This window comes from Cyrtonyx montezumae, unplaced genomic scaffold (genome assembly GCF_038088225.1).
Source record: "Cyrtonyx montezumae isolate F1298 unplaced genomic scaffold, pur_monq_1.0 scaffold_6, whole genome shotgun sequence".
Lineage (NCBI taxonomy): Eukaryota > Metazoa > Chordata > Aves > Galliformes > Odontophoridae > Cyrtonyx > Cyrtonyx montezumae.
Window position 1 is genome coordinate 11,075,428 of NW_027072067.1, and position 16,828 is coordinate 11,092,255.

General features: G+C 68.8%; 5 protein-coding genes across 6 annotated transcripts; 4 read left to right on the forward strand and 1 right to left on the reverse strand.

The window, feature by feature from the left end:
• The first annotated feature begins 151 nt into the window (after positions 1-151).
• On the forward strand, positions 152-1,013 carry JAGN1 (jagunal homolog 1). Its single transcript, XM_065749903.1, has 2 exons — positions 152-246; positions 387-1,013. The coding sequence occupies exons 1-2, from the start codon at positions 158-160 to the stop codon at positions 847-849; spliced, it is 552 nt and encodes a 183-aa protein (XP_065605975.1). The 5' UTR covers positions 152-157; the 3' UTR covers positions 850-1,013.
• A 60-nt stretch (positions 1,014-1,073) lies between these two features.
• On the forward strand, positions 1,074-4,877 carry IL17RE (interleukin 17 receptor E). Of its 2 annotated transcripts, XM_065749900.1 has the most exons (16): positions 1,074-1,254; positions 1,339-1,354; positions 1,611-1,766; positions 1,883-1,980; positions 2,050-2,173; positions 2,241-2,380; positions 2,455-2,523; positions 2,609-2,675; positions 2,746-2,927; positions 3,029-3,076; positions 3,151-3,196; positions 3,277-3,425; positions 3,498-3,566; positions 3,664-3,715; positions 3,788-3,889; positions 4,012-4,877. In XM_065749900.1, the coding sequence occupies exons 1-16, from the start codon at positions 1,075-1,077 to the stop codon at positions 4,629-4,631; spliced, it is 2,118 nt and encodes a 705-aa protein (XP_065605972.1). In that variant the 5' UTR covers position 1,074; the 3' UTR covers positions 4,632-4,877. The 2 variants fall into 2 exon arrangements, with proteins under 2 accessions (XP_065605972.1, XP_065605971.1); XM_065749899.1 differs by having other exon boundaries at positions 1,883-2,173.
• A 338-nt stretch (positions 4,878-5,215) lies between these two features.
• On the forward strand, positions 5,216-8,661 carry IL17RC (interleukin 17 receptor C). The gene is made up of 16 exons (XM_065749901.1): positions 5,216-5,398; positions 5,464-5,485; positions 5,559-5,848; positions 5,938-6,049; positions 6,119-6,163; positions 6,268-6,407; positions 6,505-6,564; positions 6,699-6,753; positions 6,860-7,044; positions 7,116-7,166; positions 7,243-7,413; positions 7,486-7,554; positions 7,631-7,688; positions 7,757-7,852; positions 7,928-7,966; positions 8,057-8,661. Exons 1-16 carry the CDS (start codon positions 5,303-5,305, stop codon positions 8,641-8,643), a joined length of 2,076 nt encoding a protein of 691 aa, XP_065605973.1. The 5' UTR covers positions 5,216-5,302; the 3' UTR covers positions 8,644-8,661.
• A 173-nt stretch (positions 8,662-8,834) lies between these two features.
• CRELD1 (cysteine rich with EGF like domains 1) lies at positions 8,835-11,805 on the forward strand. Its single transcript, XM_065749347.1, has 10 exons — positions 8,835-9,032; positions 9,480-9,562; positions 9,634-9,744; positions 9,821-9,912; positions 9,989-10,165; positions 10,247-10,342; positions 10,425-10,508; positions 10,617-10,712; positions 10,797-10,940; positions 11,007-11,805. Exons 1-10 carry the CDS (start codon positions 8,835-8,837, stop codon positions 11,225-11,227), a joined length of 1,302 nt encoding a protein of 433 aa, XP_065605419.1. The 3' UTR covers positions 11,228-11,805.
• Positions 11,806-11,819: 14 nt separating this feature from the next.
• Positions 11,820-15,002, reverse strand: PRRT3 (proline rich transmembrane protein 3). Its single transcript, XM_065749346.1, has 3 exons — positions 14,068-15,002; positions 13,854-13,994; positions 11,820-13,567 (listed from the first exon to the last, which is right to left on the reverse strand). Exons 1-3 carry the CDS (start codon positions 14,984-14,986, stop codon positions 11,886-11,888), a joined length of 2,742 nt encoding a protein of 913 aa, XP_065605418.1. The 5' UTR covers positions 14,987-15,002; the 3' UTR covers positions 11,820-11,885.
• Between the last annotated feature and the right edge of the window lie 1,826 nt (positions 15,003-16,828).

Below are 16,828 nucleotides of genomic sequence, written 5' to 3' on the forward strand. Positions count from 1 at the left end.
CGAGGTGCGGAGGGTGGGACTGCGGCGGTGGGGGTCGGCGGGGACCGCGCCCGGGGGCGGCCCTGCGGCTGTCACGAGTGGGCGGGCACGGGAAGTGGGATGGAGGTCCTGGAGGTCCTCGTGGGGGTGCCCTCACCCTGTGTCCCTGCAGGCAGCTATGGCGTCTCGAGGTGGGCCCCGTGCTGCTGGCACCGATGGCAGCGACTACCGGCACCGGGAGCGCGTGGCCTCGCACTACCAGATGAGGTGGGTGTCGTGGAGCCTCTGCTCCCCAAACTGCGGGGCCGTGCCCGCATCACGGCCGTGGCAGGGTGGTGTCCCCTCTGGGCCACGTCCCCATCAGGGCCGTGACCCAACGGGGCTGTGACCGTGTGGTGTCCCCACAGCGTGGCCCTGAAGGCTGAGATCAAGAAGCTGACCTACGTGCACGTGGTGCTGTGGCTGCTGCTGCTGGCACAGATGTGTGTGGGGCACCTCAAGCTGCTGCCCCACGACCGCGTGGCCATGCCCTACCAGTGGGAGTACCCCTACCTGCTCAGCATCCTGCCCTCACTGCTAGGCCTGCTCTCCTTCCCTCGCAACAACATCAGCTACCTGGTGCTGTCCATGATCAGCGCCGGGCTGTTCTCGGTGGCACCGCTCATCTATGGGGCCATGGAGATGTTCCCCATGGCTCAGCAGCTCTATCGGCACGGCAAGGCGTACCGCTTCATCTTCGGCTTCTCCGCCGTCTCCGTCATGTACCTGGTGGTGGTGGTGGCCGCCCAGGTGCACGGCTGGCAGCTCTACTACAGCAAGAAGTTGCTGGACTCCTGGTTCACCAGCACGCAAGAGAAGAAGAAGAAATGAACGGGGTTGGGTGGAGGATCTGTGTGCCACGCGTGGGGCGCTTAGGGGCCGCCGGCAGTGCTGCGGGGCGGCTGCTGTGGGCGTGGGGGTCCCTGGGGCTGAGCCCGGCGCTGGGGCTCTGATCGCGCGTCACCGTACGGAAATAAAGCCCCTCCCGTGCTTTCCCACTCGTGTCTGCGCCGCCGCAATCAGGTCGCGGGCGGGGCCGCACGTGCTGCCGGAGGAATGCGGCGGGGCCAGCCCGGGGCGGGGACCCGACACCGGCGGTGTGAGCGGGGCTCGGCTGCGGGGCTGTCGGCCATGGGCTGCCCGGTGCGCGCCGTCGCTCTGCTCGTCGCCGCGCTGCTGCTGCTGCCGCCGCCCGCCCGGCCCGCAGTGCTCCGCCCGCGGGTTTCCGCCAACTTCGTGAGCGCCGGGGCGGTGGGAATGGGGAACGGGGAGCGGGGGGGACGGGCGGGGCCACGCTGATCCCCGTCTCTTTGCTTGCAGGAGTGCCGGGCCAGCGGTGAGTGGGGCGGCGGGGCTGCGGTCCCGGTGTGCGGGGGCGGCGGCGGCGGCTGCGGGCTGGGGAGGGGGGGTCCCGGTGGGGCATCGCCGGTGGGGCCGAGATCGGGGCCGGACTTGGGAGCTTGGAGGTGCGGGGCGGTTCCCGGCGCGCGGAGTTCCCCTTTATAAGGGGATCCCTGTGCGCGGGGATCCCCCTCGGGAGGACGTTCCCGGTGCGAGGGATGCCCCGTGCGCGGCTCTTCCTCTCCCGGCAGCCGACGGCAGGCTGAGCCGGCCCCGTTGCCGCCGGGGAGCCCCCACCGGGCCCCCGCTGACCCCCCCGGCCCTGGCGCTGAGCACGACGCGGCTGTGCCAGCCCTCGCTGCCCTGCCAGCCCTGCCTGCGAGTGCGCCTGGCCGTCCCGGCCTCAGGTACGGGCTGTGCTCCGGGACAGACCCTCCCTTGTCCCCGCTGGGGGAGCCCTGGGAGGGGACACCCCATCCACGAGCTTGTCCCACCCGTGTCAGCAACCACCGGTGTCCCACAGGAATCCATGGGCTGCAGCTCGACTTCCTGGAGCTGGGCTCCAACCGGGCAGGCTGGCTGCAGGTGTGGCGGCGGCACCGGGCACGGGGCGGTGTGCCGGTGAGTGCGGGGCACGCTGCGGGGATGGGGGTGGGCGGTGGGGCTTCGTTCACCCCCTGCTCCCTGCAGTGGCAGGTTCAGTTTGACTGCTTCCCGGCGGAAAGCGGGCGGCGGGTCCTGGTCACCCTGCGTACCATCCCTGACCGAGGCCTGGCCATCAGCCACAGCCACGTGGTTGCCACTGAGCTGCAGGGTAAGGCTAAAAGGGAGATGGGTGCCCACAATGGCTGGCACCAGCTGACGCCTCCTGTACTCCCCAGGGCCCGTCTTCACCCACACCTGGCTCCCTGAAGTGCGGGCCATCGAGGTGGCCGTGCCCGAGGGCCCTGCGCTGGCGGTGCGGCTGTGCCACCAGTTGGTCCTGGAGTGTGAGGAACTGCCACAGCCCTTCCACCGCCGGGTAACAGGCAGCGGGGTGCGGTCCCTGGGGGTCCCTGCACTCCCAGCATGCTCACGTCACCTCTGTGCCTTCAGCTCCTGGTGCCGGGTGGCCACCACGTCTCGCTGCCCTATGAGTTCCTGGTGCCCTGCCTTTGTGTTGAGGTGTGTTGCCATCCCCCGTGTGCATCCATCTGCACAGTGAGGGGACACGGGTGGCAGACACACCGTGCTGTGCTCTGCTCCCCAGGCCTCCTACCCGCACCGTGACAGCCTGCGCAGCAAGCGCTGCCCCTTCCGTGAGCGGCCGGACGCCTGTGAGTGCCCCAAGGGACCCCAGGGAGGGGACACCATCCCCTGGCCATCCCACTGATGTCATCCCCACAGACGGACCTGAGCTGTGGTCCTCGGTGCGCTTCCATGACTACAGCAGCAAGGACCAGATGGCCATGGTGCTGAGTGCCAGCTGTCCCCTGCACCCCCGGGCCACCCTGTGCTGGAGGGAGGTGGCAGCTGAAGCTGCACCGTGCCACGACATCCCCAACTCCACTGCCAGTGAGGAGGAACAGGTGAGGGGACACGGCTGCAGGGCACCCACTGGTCCCCAGGATGTCCATGGTGCAGCGCATCCCTGGGGACAGATGGTGCCACTCTCTCTGACCCTTGTCAGGCGTACACACTGGACAGCGTGGACATGCACCCCCTGCTCTGCTTCAGGGTAAGTCCCCGGGCTGGCACCGGCTGGGAGAGTGCCAGGGAGGGGGCACAGCTGACTCCACGTCCCCTCCACAGTTCTCCTATGGGAACAGCAGTCACGTGGAGTGTCCCCACCGCGCAGGTGAGCCCATGGATTTGGGATGCTGGGCCCTCCCCCTCGGGCACCTCGTCATGCCACCGTGTGTGCCCTCTCTCCACCAGACACCGCTTGGAACGTGTCCCTGAGTGCCCGGGGACTGCAGCTCCGCCTGCTCCTCACCTCCCGCGTCCCCGCGTCCTTCAGCGCAGCGCTGTGTCAGCACAGGGGCGGGCACTGTGAGCCCGAGGCCCCTGTCTACACCGTCACGCGGGTAAACGATGTAGGACAGGGGAGCTCGGGAGGGACAAGCCGTGCCACGCTGACCCTGCCTCGTGCTTTGCAGCCGGAGAGCTCTGCTCCAGGGGAGCTGGCGCTGCTGCTGCCGGTGCAGGTCCTGGGCAGCTGCGTGTTGGTAAGGTGACACCCGGCCCTGTTGTGCTACCCACATCAGGGTAGGGGGCCAAACCCCAAGTCCTGGCCCCCCTCATCCATCTCCTTTCCCTCCTCAGGTCTGGCGCTCAGACGTGCGCTTCGCCCGCAAGCAACTGCTGTGTCCTGATGGTGAGCAGAGCCCCAGGGGTGGTGGGGGCTGGGTTGGGTGTCGTGGCTGCCCGCTCACCGCCCCTGTCCCAGTCTCACACAGGCATTTTGGGCTGCTGGGGCTGGTGCTGGCGCTGGGGCTGGTGATGACTGTGCTGCTCCTGAACTGCCGCAGCACCTGGAGGATGCGCAACGGTGAGGGGCAGCGGTTTGGGCACGAGCTGGGGCACCTCAAAGATGGGGAGGCTCCCAGGGAGGTGGGATGCTGCAGTCCCGCTGGGGCTGCTCAGAGCACAGGTGTCCCTTCTGTCCTGCAGATGCAGCATCCTGTGGCCGCCCCGTGCTGCTGCTGTACTCTCCGGATTCGGAGGAGCACCTGGCCCTGGTGTGCGCCCTGGCTGAGCTGCTGCGCGTGGGGCTGGGCTGTGAGGTGCACCTGGACCTGTGGGAAGCAGGCGGTGTGGGGCGTGCGGGGGCCCTGCCCTGGCTCTATGCCCAGCGCAGCCACGTGGGCCGTGAGCGCGGCACCGTCCTGCTGCTCTGGAGCCGGGGCAGCGCTCGGCTCTTCCGCTTATGGCGAGGGGGTGAAGGCGGCGGGGAGCCCCGCGATGCACACGATGTTTTTGGGGCAGCCATGGCGTGCTTGCACGGGGAGCTGGGGGCAGCGGGGCGAGGCCGGGGCTGGGTGCTGGTGTACTTCAGCCGGCTCTGCAGCCCTCGTGATGTGCCCCGGCCCCTGCGGCCCCTGCCCACATACCGCCTGCCCCAGGAGCTGCCCGGGCTGCTGGGTGCGCTGCGGGGCGGCCCACCGGCCTCCTCCAGGCACCTCCACGGCCGGGCCAAGGGGCTGCTGCTCCGGCTGCTGGAAGCTGAGGCCAGCAAGGGGGTGGCAGGGGGCGGCTGCGGCGGGGGCCAGCTTCAGCCTGCTGGTACCTGAGTGCCCGCAGTGGGGCTGAGCTGGGGCAGAGCGTGGGCCGAGGGCCACGAGGAGGACTGAGGCCCTGGATCAGACTGGGGCTGAGTGAGCGGCTGCGGGACCGTGCCCCGGGCTGGAAGGCTGGAATGGAGCAGGGTGGGCACAGCCCTGGCACCGGGCAGCTGCTATGGCAGAGAGAGCGGGCCCTGCACGGGGTGGCCGCAGCTGAGAGAGGCAGCTGGGCAGCTCCTGCCATGTAGGGGCGCCCGGCACGGCACGGACGGGCTGCTCACGGACGGGCTGCTCACGCCCGGTCTTGGCTGCAGCTTTGTACGTGGCAGCGTGGCTGCGTTGATCGGAATAAAAGCGCTGTTTACATTTCCCCGCGTCGCTTTCTCTGGACCCGGGGGCTCTGAGCTGCTGGGGTCGGTGCGCTCCCACGCGGGCAGCGGGACCGGCCCGGCACTGCGTGGGGACAGCGCGGCGAGGACGGGCCCGGCGCCCAAACCGCAGCGGGCCGCGTGGGGCAAGCCGGGCCACGCCGCTCCGGTGCGGGGCAGAACGGGGCAGAACGGGGCAGGCCCCACCCCGGGGCGGTCCCGGGAGCCCGGGAGCGGAGCAGGAAGCGGGAGTCGACGGCGGTGGTGGCGGCGGGGCCCGTGGGCCGGGAGCGGGGCTGTGGGGCCGGGGCCATGGGGCGCCCCGGCCCCACCGGGTGCACGGTGCTGCTGCTGCTGCTGGCGGCGGGCGGGCGCGGGGCTCCCCGCGACGCCGTGTCCTGCTCCCAGGTGGGTCGGCGCGGCGGGGGCTGTAGGGCCGCAGGGCCGGGCCGAGCCTCACGTCCCGCCCGCAGGGCCTCGCCTGCCGCCTGCTCGGTAAGTGCCCGCGCCCGCGGCCCCGCTGCCGGGATAAGAGGAGCGGGGCTGACGCGGCCCCGCTCGCCCGCAGACACCGACGTGCTGTGCGGGACGGAGCCCGCGGCGCCGGGCCCGGGGCTGGCGGTGCTGCGGCTGCGGCTGGAGCCGGCCCTGCGCTGCTCGGGGCCGGACGGCTGCTCGCCGTGCCTGCGGGCCCGCCTGCATCTGGGCCTCGAGCCCGAGGACGGCGACGCGGGGACGGCCGCCGAGCCCCGGCGCGATGTCACCGCGCTGCTGCTGCTCTCCGCGCACGGTTACGCGTCCTCCCGCTGCGTGGCCGTGGAGGTCCGGGCGTCCTCCGCACTGCCCCGCGGGCCGCTGGTACGTGGGTGCTGTGGTTGGATGTGGGGCTGCGGGCCGTGGCCGTGGCACGTGGGACGCGTGCATGGCGCTGTGGTTTTCCTGTGCAGGGCTCCGTGCGGTTCCGCTGCTTCGAGGCACCGCTGGGCTCTGAGCTGCACGTCACCGCGTACAGCAGCGCACACGGCCGTCGCCGGCTGAGCCAGAGGCAGCGGGTGCCAGGTGAGCCCCGGCCCTGCTGCCCAGCCCTGTGCCCTCCTCACCTGCTGAGCCTGCTTGCTATCCCTACAGACTGCTCGTGGCCTGCTGCACGGGCTGCCATCCCGCAGTGCCAAGGTAGGAATGCGTGGCTCTGTGCTGGGGCTCAGGGATGGCTGTGTCCCCGGTGTGGGAGGCATTGGGGTACCCAGTGCAGGGTGCCCTGATCCGCCTGCATGCAGTGCCCAGGCTGCAGGTGTCCCCGGGGCTGACGGCAGTGCTGGTGGAGGTGCAGATGGCCACAGTGGGGCTCAACTACACCCTGCGGCTCTATCGCAACCACAGCCATGGTACTGGTGGGTCGGGACATGTGGTGACAGCGGTGAGTGTGAGCCCCTTTCTGTCCCCATCACTGCCGCAGTTGCCCTGCTGTGGGGCGGTGTGCTGTGGGGTGACCCACATCTCGATTCTGGTTGCAGAGCGGGCCCATGAACTACAGCGTGCCACTGGAGGAGGTGCTGCCCTGCCTCTGCCTGCAGGTAGGAGCTTGGGGCAGGGCACTGCAGGGACGCAGTGGGAGGTGAGAAGGTGTCACCATCCCAGTGAGGTCAGCTGGGTGTGAACAGCACGGGCACCTTAAATCATTTTTCTGCTCTCCTTTTTCTCCCTCCAGGTTTGGCCAGAGATTCAGGACCCACTGCGGGCCACCCTCTGCCCCTTCTCCCATGGTACCCAATTGGGGTGGCACATGCATAGGGGTTCTGGGACACGAGTAGATGCTGTGGGGCACCAACACTCCTGGAGGCCCCCACACAGACCTCTTTCCCCATGCAGATGCAGCGGCATGGGAGCGGCTGTGGGTGCAGACCCAGCTGGTGCTGCATGATGTGGGGCAGGCACTCTCCTGCTCCATCTCTGCACCCTGCGACCTCCCAGCTGAGCTGGTGCCCTGCTGGAGCCCAGCACCTGCTGCTCCGTGCCAAGCCCTACCTGGCCTGCAGCAGCCCGTCACCGGGCAGGTGAGTGTCCCCATGGGGCCAGAACACACCACAGGGACACATGGCACTGACGGGCTGCCCTCTGCCTGCAGGGACCACAGGAGTTCCAAGCGCTGCAGCCACACCCCAATCTCTGTGTGCAGGTAGCAGGCACCTCTGCCCCGTGGCTGCCCCACAGCTGCCCTATGGCCATCCTCTCCAGCCCATTCTCTCCTGTAGGTGAGGAGCAGTGGGAGGGTACAGCTGACACAGTGCCTGCGGGAACGTGAGCACCCAGCAATGCTGCCCGGCCACGCAGATGACATCCTGTTAATGGAGCCTGGGGGGAACACATCTCTCTGTGTTCTGCAGCAGGGCAGCTGCACGCCACTTGCCAGCTTCACCGCTGTGGTAAGGGTCCCCTTGGTCTCCATGGTTGGGGGCACTGCCACCTTGCCTCTGGTTTAGCTGTATCCCCCACAGGGGGACGGCCGCCCGGGGCTGCTGGAGCAGCAGCTGCAGGAGGACGTGGCATCGGGGCAGTGTGTGCAGGTCAGTGTGTGGGCAGCATCTGGTGGGCATGGATAGGCTGCACATGACAGTGTATATTGTGTCCTTGGGCCCACAGCTCTGGCGTCCTGAAAACGGCAGCGGGGTCACACTCTGGGCTTGTCCCATGCACAAGTGTGAGTATAAGGGAGGAGTGCTGCGGGTGCTAGGAGTGTTGGATGGGTGCTGACGCTGTGCTCCACAGACGTGCGTGCCCGCTGGGCGCTGGCATGGCTGGGGGTGCTGGTGTGTGCCGCCTGCATCCTGCTGCTGCTGCTGCTGAAGAAGGAGGACGTGAAGGGTGAGTATGGATGGGGCTGCACGCAGCCAAAACTGCATGCTGAGCGCTGTGTGTCCCCCTCTCTGCTCCCCACAGGTTGGCTCAAGTCTCTGCGCGCTGGCTGTGGTTCCAAGGGTGAGTAGTGGGGATCACTCTGTGGGGCTGGGCCCCCTATGGGACCATCTCCATGGGGTTTTTGGGGATGCCACTGATGCTGTCCCACAGCCCCGCTACAGGGACGCCGTGCACTCCTCCTGCATGCAGCTGAGCCGGTGGCGGAGCGTGCAGCCTGCGCGCTGGCGGCGGCCCTGCGCCCACTGGGGATGGTTGTGGTGGCCGCGCCGGGCGGTGGCAGTGGGGTGGCAGCTTGGGGTCCTCTGCCGTGGCTGCATGCACTGCACCGGAGGGCACTGCGGAGTGGGGATGCCATCATCCTCCTCCTCTCCCCGGCGGCTGAGGCCGCTGCCCGGCGGTGGGAGGATGCGGCTGGGGGAGCATCAAGGGCCAGGGATGCTTCCAGTGGCCCCAGCCCCCTGCACGACCCTGGCCACGAGGTGGAACCATGTGAAGCCTTTGCCGCAGCCCTGTCCTGTGCCATCCCGGTGCTGTCTGTGGGTGCCGGGCGTTACGTGGTGGCCCGCTTGGAGCCCACGGTGACATCGGTGCCCCAAGTGCTGCGGGCAGCCCCAGCCTTTGTGCTGCCCAGCGAGGCGGTGGGATTCCTGCAAGCGCTGTCGGGACGGCGTGGCTGCCGGCTGGAGCCCCACGCGGCCGCGGTGGCCGAAAGGTTGCGGAGAGCGCTGCGCGAATAAAGAACGCTGCGGCCCGAAGTCTTCGGTGTGGCTGTGAAAAAAGGGCGGCGGCGCCTTTAAGGCGGTTCCAAGAAGGCGGCGCGGATTGGCTGTTGGAGGAGGGGCGGGGCGTGATGCGCGCCGCCGATTGGTGGAGGGAGGTGGGAGCTGAGTCAGCGGGCGCGGCGCACGCCGAGGGGCGGGGCTGGAGGATGGGGCCGCGGCGGCGCCTGGCGGCCGCGCTGCTGCCGCTACAGAGCGGGCGAGGGGGGGCCCGGCTCGGGGCCGCGCTGCTGGGGGCCGCGCTCCTCGGGGGGGTCCTCCTGGGCACCGCGGTCAGCGAGACCCCCCCGGGGGACGGGGCCGAGCCCTGCCGAGCCTGCCGCGGCCTCGCCGAGAGCTTCAGCAGGGTGCGGAGCTGGGGCGGGGAGGAGACAGCGCGGCGGGGGGAGGGGGAGGCATGGGGGTGTTTGGGGGTGTTGGGGGTCGTGGTGGTGGGGGTATGTTGGTGCTGTTTGGGGCTGATGAGTTTGGGGGGCTTGACAGCCTGTGCTGGAGTCTGAGAGGGTGATGGGATGGGGATGCAGGTGGCAGTGCTGAGGGGGAGGACAAAGGGTGACAGTGTGGAGAGCACGGGGGGTGATGTGGTGTGGTGGGGTGGGCACAAAAGGTGGCATGGCTCTGGGGGAGGCAAAGGGGGTGACTTGGGAATGACAGCAGTGCAGGTGAGGATGGTCCCCAGGGAGCTGGGCTGGGGGTAACCCTGGATTTGGAGTGTATCCGTGGTGGGGGGGGGGGGGAGGGGCTTAGCTGCGGGATCCCATGGTGCCTGGGCCACCCCCCCTCCGCATACCCAGGGAATGGAGCGAACAGAGCACGAAGGCTTCGGTGGGGGCAACACAGCCTGGGAGGAGGAGAAGCTGGCCAAGTACAAGCACAGGTGAGCTGGTGCCCATCATGGGGTGGGACAGGCCTTGGAGATCCCCCGTAACCATCACCATGACCCTGCAGTGAGACACGACTGCTGGAGGTGCTGGAGAGCGTGTGCCCCCCCCAGGACTTTGCCTGCCACCAGCTGCTGGAGCGCAGCGAGGAGCATGTGGAGCAGTGGTGGTTCCACGAGTGAGTGGGGGATGCAGGGCTGGGGGAGGTGGCGTGGGTGGGCGCAGGGCTTGAGTGTTGTGTGTCCCTCCCACAGGCAGCAGCAGCACCCTGACTTCTTCCAGTGGCTGTGCATGGAGCGCCTGGCGCTGTGCTGCCCACCTGGCACCTACGGCCCTGACTGCCTGCGTGAGTGCTGCGGCGGGCACAGGGAGCAGAGAGGGGGGTGTCCTGTGTCCTCACCTTCCTCCCCGTGTCTCTGCAGCCTGTGCCGGTGGCCCCCAGCAGCCCTGCAGTGGCAACGGGCGCTGCGATGGAGAAGGGACGCGGGGTGGCACCGGGCTGTGCGTCTGCAGCCCCGGCTACGGCGGTCCCTTCTGTGCCGAGTGTGGTGATGGCTACTACGAGGCGTCACGCAACCAGAGCCAGCTGCTGTGTGCCGGTAAGCGCTGTGCCGTGGGCTCTGTGCCCGCCCCCTTGTGCCCACCACGCCGTGCTCACCACCCTATGCCCACCCCTGCAGAGTGCTACCCAGCCTGCGGGCGCTGCACGGGGCCGGAGGACTCCAGCTGCCTGCGCTGCAAGAGGGGCTGGGTGCTGCACGAGCGCCGCTGCATCGGTCGGTGCACGGGGACGTGGGGCTGGATATCGGGGTGGGGGTCCCGGGGGAGCGCCGTGGGATCGTCCCTTCTGATCCGCAGATATTGATGAGTGCGGCACGGAGATGGCACACTGCAGGGCCAACCAGTTCTGCGTCAACACTGAGGGCTCCTACGAGTGCCGAGGTGTGAGGGCAGGCGGTGGCAGTGGGGTGGTAAGGGGGGGTTAGCCCCCTCCCCCCAGCCCTGACAGCCCCCCATCTTCCCTTTTATCCCCTCTCCAATACACTGCAGACTGCTCCACCGCCTGCATCGGCTGCATGGGCGCAGGGCCGGCGCGCTGCAAGAAGTGCAACAAGGGCTACCAGCGGGACGGGGCCAAGTGCCTGGGTGAGTGCCCTCTGTGTGCCTGCAGCGGGGGCACGGGGCACGGTGCCCGGTGCCCCCACCCTGCTACCTGCATGCTCCCCGCAGATGTGGATGAGTGCACCAGCAGCGAGGAGCCCGTGTGCACGGGGCTGCAAGAGGTGTGTGAGAACACAGAGGGCGGATATCGCTGCGTGTGCGCCCCGGGCCACGTGCGCAGGGACGGGCAGTGTGTGGAGGACAAACCCCCTGGTATGGCATGGCTCTGGGGAGGGGCGCACGGGGGGATGCCCTCACCCACCATCGTCGTCCTTGCAGACGCCCCGGAGAAGGGTTTCTTTGACGACGTGACGGACGATGAGGTGGTGGTGCTGCAGCAGATGTTTTTCGGGGTGATGATCTGCGCCCTGGCCACGCTGGCTGCCAAGGGTGACATGGTGTTCACTGCCATCTTCATCGGCGCCGTGGCCGCCATGGCCGGCTACTGGCTGTCCGACCGCAGCGACCGCGTCCTGGACGGCTTCATGAAGGGCAGATAGCTGCGGGTTGGGGGGCTGCACGTGGGGCCCTGCGTGTGCCCCCCCATCGGTAAGAGTAGGGATTCCCTCCTCCCCCCTTGTCCTATGCAGAAGTGGGGTCCTGCAGGTGCAGCGCTGCTGGGGGGCACAGCATGCTGCCCCCCACCTCTTGCGTGTTGGGGCACTCTGCCATAGGGATTGGGGTCCCACCTCCGAGCACGACACTGGGGACAGGGAGAGGAGATGGGGGCAGGGGGCAGGGTTCCCCTTGCTGACCTGAGCTCCCCATTCCCAACTCTTCCCTCCTCATGTTCCCAGGGCAGAACCCCTGTGCCCCCCCTCCCAGCCCTTGTGTCCCAGACAGGGTGAGTGCGGGTGGGTGGGCTGGGGGTGGCAGAGGCCCCCCCAGCTCCACACTGCTCCCAGGGATGCCCCTCTGGATGCATGCACGTGGCCATCGCATTCGTCCGTGGTCTGTCCCTCCGTCGAGGTGTGCTCATATCTGTGTGTGTATCTCAGGAATTAAAGCTCTGCTCACCCACCCTGGCTGCTGGGGGGCACAGGATGTGGGCGCGGGGGCCTCCTGCTTGGGTCATAAACTTTATTTCTCTATTTTTGGCACAAACGGAGCTGGCTGAGGGTCACAGCGGGAGGGGATGTGGCTCTGCAGGGTGACGCCTCACAGCTCGATGGTGTCGCTGGAGAGGCTGCGGGCGTCCACCTGCCTGCTGAGTGCCAGGAAGCTGCGCCGCGCCTCGGGCTCGGAGCTGGGGGGCTGCAGGGCCGGGGGGGTCTCCTGGTGGGCCAGCAGCTGGGCCCGGCTGGGCGCCTCCTCCAGCGGCAAGCTGTCGGGCGAGGACAGGCCGTGCCGCCACGGGTTCCAGCTGATCTTCAGCGAGAAGCTCTCCATGGAGCTGACAGACACCTCGGCCTCTCCCCGGTGCAGCTCGGTCAGCGAGCTGCAGCGTGCCATGGTGTTTTGGGGCTCAAAGGTGTGGATGGAGGTCCCGGAGCCGCGGCGCGGCCGCCCGAACAGCCCCTCACGGAGCAGGTGCCGGCGGCACAGGGCCTGGTCGATGCTGCGCCGCAGGTCGATGGGGGACGGCGGGCGGAAGGCCAGTTCCCCCAGCGAGGCCGAGGAGCCGTGCTCGCGGATGGCTGCCACTGCCATGTTGGGGCACTTAGGGCTGAGGCCCGGTGTCCCCGCGGCCACAGCCGTGTTGCTGTCCTTCAGCGCCCGCAGCGGGAGCTGCTCGGCCGGGTTGCGGATGAGGCTCTTGGAGATGTCTCCGGTGGGCGCGTGCTCGTAGCAGTTGTTGGGGTATTCGGGCGCTTGGGCTTTGCGCCCAGTGCAGAAGTACCGCACCGCTTTGGCCCAGCACGAGTGCCCCGCCGCCTCCTCCCTCCGTCCCCTCCACAGCGGCTCGGCCGCCCCCAGCAGCACCGCCAGCCCTACGCCCACCTCACCCACCCGCATCCATCCCATGGCCGCCCAGCACGGCCACCCGCAGCGCCCGGCGGGGCCCACACCGCCCCGCAGCCACACGGCGCTGAGCAGCTGCAGCCCGCAGCACGGCACCCCCAGCAGCCCTGCCACCAGCAGCGCCCGCGCCCCACATCGCAGCCCCTCGCGGCGGGACCCCCTCCAGCCCCCCCGCAGCCCCCCCAGCAGCAGCAGTGTGGCGAGCACGCAGCCCACCCCGTGCAGCGCTAACCCTGCGCCTAAACCCCACTGTGGCCACAGCAGATCGGCCACCACGGGGACGAGGCACTGCAGTGTGGCCGTGACCCCGAGTGCGGGCAGCCCCCCCAGGGAGGGGGGCAGCAGGCAGAGCTGTGCTGCACGCTGCAGGCGGACCAGCAGCAGGGTGAAGGCTCCCAGCAGCAGTGTGAAGGGCAAGGAGCAGAGCAGCAGCATGCAGCGCGACGGCAGCCGGCCCCGTGCCCCATAGGGGTCCAGCAGCAGGAAGGTGCCCCGCAGCAGGCTGGCGGCCAGCAGCAGCCCCACGGTGCCCAGCAGTAGGGCGCAGTGGGGTGGGCGCTGCAGGATGGTCCCCCCCAGCCCTGCGATGCAGCCCAGTGCCAGCAGCAGGCACAGTGCAGCCCCCACGTAGGCATGCACGGTCCAGGCGATGCGCAGGGGTCGGTGTAGCTCGGCCCAGCCTGCTGCTGTCACGTTGGAGCTCCCAGCACTGCATGAAGCTCCCAGGCAGGCACTGGGCTCCGTGGGGGGCTCGCTGGGTTCCGGCTTCATGGGACGCCATGGGGTACGCTGTGTTGTCATCCATACCACTCCTCGGCGCCACGTGGCCGAGGGCACTGCGGTGCTGCTGGTGGGGGGGGGCTGCGTCCCTGCAGTGTCTGCGGGCAGAGAGGGGACAGTTTGTTAGTGGGGTGCCCCACGTGCGGGCCCGTTGAGATGGCCAATGCTCCAGCGGAGTGCACCGTCTCTGACCCCACAGGGAAGCCCCCTCCTGTTTGGCTCTAACCGCGATAATCCCTATAGGCAGTAGATTAGGGCCATCGCCAGGCACAATCCTGATTGAAGGTGGCACCTCAGCCCAAGATAGCTGCCATCCCCTCGCCCAGCTGATGGACAGCCCCCGGACCCCACGCTGGGATGGTGCTTGTCCACGCTGCGGCTCACCTGAGTGCCTGGTGCCAGCTGATGTCCCTGCTGTGGGACGTGCTGTGGGCACAGTGACCTCGGTGGCATTGGGGATGCTGCCATGCCCCACGGCACCCCGGACTCGCTGCGGGGAGCCAACGTCTTGCTCAGGGAGCAGTCCTGTGAGGGAGAGGACAGCTGGCACCCAGGGCTCGGTCACTGTGGGCTGTCCCTGCACCGTGCCAGCTCCTACCTGTATAAGGTGTGCCAGGGGGGGACGTGCTGGAGATGGGCAGCGGAGTGTTGCTGGTGCTGAGGGTGGGCTGGGGGTCCCGCAGCCTCGTTGACCTGGCAGGTGCCATATCTGTGGCAGTGGCATTGCTGAGTGGGGCCCTGCGTGTGCTCCTCTGGTGTGCAGGCAGCAGCTGGGTCCAGGTCTCAGCTCTCACCTCCTGTGCCATCTTGGGGGATGGCACACGGGACGGGGCACTGTGCTCTCCCGGATGTGGGGTAGGGGCAGTACTGGGGGGACTCCAAAGTCCCTGCATGCTGCTGCCCGCAGCTGCTGACTGTCCCCAGGTGTGTGTGGCTGCTGTCACCACCCCGGTCCCTCCTTCCGGCTCTGGAGTCAGGGCAATGGTGGACACGGTGGGCTGAGGGCTGGGAGTGCTGCCTGGCATGGAGGCACTCTGCTCAGATGGGAGCATCCCCTGACCTGCCCAGGGTGGACCCATATCCATGGGCACCTGGGGGGATGGCATCCCTGGTGTGGAGCTGTGAGGCAGCTGTGTCCTCCCCCTAGGGCTGTCCTGGCCTTCAGCCTCTTGTCCTTGCCAGGTGATGAAGGGCTCTTCCAGCACAGCCAGGGTTGTGTCACCTGCCAGGCTTGTCCCTATCACCCGAGGTGTCCTGGTGACAGTGCCCAGCTGTGGCAGTTGGGACCAGCGCACGGGGCTGTCACCTCCCCCATGCTCGCTCTTGATATCGCCGGCACCACTCAGCTCCCCTGATGCATCCCAGGCAGGGGGTGTCCCCAGATGTCCCCAGGATGGGATGTCTAGGGGTACCCTGCCCTGCTGTGGGATCTTGTCAGGGGACAGTGTCTCCTGGGCCATGGTGGGGACCCTGTCGGCCAGGAGCAGTGCCCAGGTGATGAGCCACGCTGCAGCCATGGTGAGCCTTCACCTTCACCCTGCGGAGACAGGGGGCTGGTGAGCGGGGGTGATGCTGCCTGGGGGTGGGGGCTGCCCCCCGTTTCCCTGTGTTGAGGCCTGTGCCCAGCTGTGTCCCATCCCGGCTGACTCCTGGCTGCATCCCAGCCGGGCCTCCCGGTGCCAGTGGCCCTCGTTCCCAACGCTCTCATTTGCAGTGGCCCTGGTGCCGTTAGTCCCCATCCCCGGTGTCCCCATCCCCGGTGCGGATGCTCCGTGGTGCCCGTGCCTCCCGCCCACAGCATCCCCGGCGTCCCCAATCGCGGCGTCCCCATCCCCAGTGTCCCCGCTACCGGCAGCCCCTCTCCGCCGCGCTCCGTTCACCTTGCCGCGTCCCTGGCTGCCTCCCGCCGCCCGCCGCAGCCCGGGGAGGCCCCGGAGCCGGTACCGCCGCAGCTCCCGCTAACCTGCCGCTGCCGCTCCGCTGCCGGTGCGGGCCGGGCTCTGCGGCGGAGCGGGAGGCGGCGGCAGGCGGTCACGCGCCGCTCCGAGCCGCGGGCACCCGCACCGGGAACCCGCCCGGCACTGGGGCGGGAGGGGCGGTGCGGTGCGGTGCGGCGGGGCAGGGATGGGTCTCCATAAGGGGATGCTCGAGAGGACAGGCGGCGAGCGCAGCCCTTGTGCTGGTGGTACCCGAATCTGGGGGGCGATGCTACGTCCCGGCCCCCCGCAACCGTGGGGCAGTGTCACCGTGCAGGTGTCCCCGGGGGTCGAGGGGTGGCACCGGCACCCTCCGCCCGCCGTCACTGCAGCACCGCCGCGCCGAGCGCGGGGCCGGGGAATTTGGGCAATGCCGGCCCCACAAAGGCAGCAGGCGGGCGGCTGATCCCGGGATTAGCGGCGGAGGGGCTGCGGGGGGAGCGGGGCAGTGCCGGCCCTCCCTGCGCGCGGGGCGGGCTGCGGGATGGAGCCCCGCACACCACCCCCTATCTCAGCCGCTGGGGCTCCTCCGGCTCCGCGCAGCTCCCGCGGCCGCCGCCGCTCTCCTCCTCCGCTCAGTGACTCAGGGGCAGATGAGCTGACGTGGGCCATCTCCGCACCGCGTGTGCGTGTCTGTGTCCCGTGCCACCTGGCTGCCGCCGCACCCCCAACGCGTCACCCCCACGTCCCCACAGAGGCGGCCAGCTCTGCCAGCCCCGCCGCTCTCTGCCCTGCACCCAGAACGCTGCTCATGGCCCCTCCGTGCCCGTGGGGTCCCCGGCACAACCCCTGCCGCACCGAGGCCCAGGGTTACCCCGTCCTTTGGGTGTAGCAGAGGACCCTCCGAGCTCAGCCATGCCGGGCTGGCAGCAGTGCGGGATGGACAGCACCAAGCCCTCCTCCCCACAGAACGCACTGAGAACCTCAGCTCCTCACAGCGCGTTTCACCCGCTGCCAATGGCTGCACTCTGGGGAGAGCAGCTGCAGAAGGACAATGCAGAGGGAAGAGGGGCAGTGTACGGCTGTCACGCTGTCTGTTCACCTGCTGAAACGGGATCCCTCCTCTCCTGAAAAAAACCCAGTACCGAGAAATGAGACATTTGCAAAGAAACAACGGGTTTATTAAATCTGGGCAAACGATCGCAGCCTTCCCCTGCGGGAGGAGAGCGCTGTGCCATGTGGGTTCACGGCAATAGGCCGCTTCTGTCAATACTGAAACGCCTCTTTCGCCAGCAGCAGCTCAGATCAAAGATCAAAAGGGCAAAAACATTGGAAGCAGTGGAAACAGACCACGGCTGGAGACCCAGCAGATAGATCTGCTCCGCTTGCTCCTGGGGCTGCCGAGGGCTCAAGCTGGGATTGATGCCAGGCTGGTGGTCAGGT

What these genes read in the sequence shown, in the direction of transcription:
- JAGN1 (XM_065749903.1), top strand. Translation starts at nt 158, where the DNA reads ATGGCGTCTCGAGGTGGGCCCCGTGCTGCTGGCACCGATGGCAGCGAC. An exon ending in GCCTCGCACTACCAGATGAG is followed by an intron (nt 247 to 386) that starts GTGGGTGTCGTG and finishes GTGTCCCCACAG; the next exon opens with CGTGGCCCTGAAGGCTGAGA.
- IL17RE (XM_065749899.1), top strand. Translation starts at nt 1,075, where the DNA reads ATGCGGCGGGGCCAGCCCGGGGCGGGGACCCGACACCGGCGGTGTGAG. An exon ending in CACAGCCCTTCCACCGCCGG is followed by an intron (nt 2,381 to 2,454) that starts GTAACAGGCAGC and finishes CTGTGCCTTCAG; the next exon opens with CTCCTGGTGCCGGGTGGCCA. An exon ending in TGCCCTGCCTTTGTGTTGAG is followed by an intron (nt 2,524 to 2,608) that starts GTGTGTTGCCAT and finishes TCTGCTCCCCAG; the next exon opens with GCCTCCTACCCGCACCGTGA.
- IL17RC (XM_065749901.1), top strand. Translation starts at nt 5,303, where the DNA reads ATGGGGCGCCCCGGCCCCACCGGGTGCACGGTGCTGCTGCTGCTGCTG. An exon ending in CGGGACATGTGGTGACAGCG is followed by an intron (nt 6,408 to 6,504) that starts GTGAGTGTGAGC and finishes TTCTGGTTGCAG; the next exon opens with AGCGGGCCCATGAACTACAG. An exon ending in CGCTGGCTGTGGTTCCAAGG is followed by an intron (nt 7,967 to 8,056) that starts GTGAGTAGTGGG and finishes GCTGTCCCACAG; the next exon opens with CCCCGCTACAGGGACGCCGT.
- CRELD1 (XM_065749347.1), top strand. Translation starts at nt 8,835, where the DNA reads ATGGGGCCGCGGCGGCGCCTGGCGGCCGCGCTGCTGCCGCTACAGAGC. An exon ending in CTGGCCAAGTACAAGCACAG is followed by an intron (nt 9,563 to 9,633) that starts GTGAGCTGGTGC and finishes ATGACCCTGCAG; the next exon opens with TGAGACACGACTGCTGGAGG. An exon ending in GAGCCAGCTGCTGTGTGCCG is followed by an intron (nt 10,166 to 10,246) that starts GTAAGCGCTGTG and finishes CCACCCCTGCAG; the next exon opens with AGTGCTACCCAGCCTGCGGG.
- PRRT3 (XM_065749346.1), bottom strand. Translation starts at nt 14,986, where the DNA reads ATGGCTGCAGCGTGGCTCATCACCTGGGCACTGCTCCTGGCCGACAGG. An exon ending in CCCTGGCACACCTTATACAG is followed by an intron (nt 13,995 to 14,067) that starts GTAGGAGCTGGC and finishes TCTCCCTCACAG; the next exon opens with GACTGCTCCCTGAGCAAGAC. An exon ending in AGCTGGCACCAGGCACTCAG is followed by an intron (nt 13,568 to 13,853) that starts GTGAGCCGCAGC and finishes CTCTGCCCGCAG; the next exon opens with ACACTGCAGGGACGCAGCCC.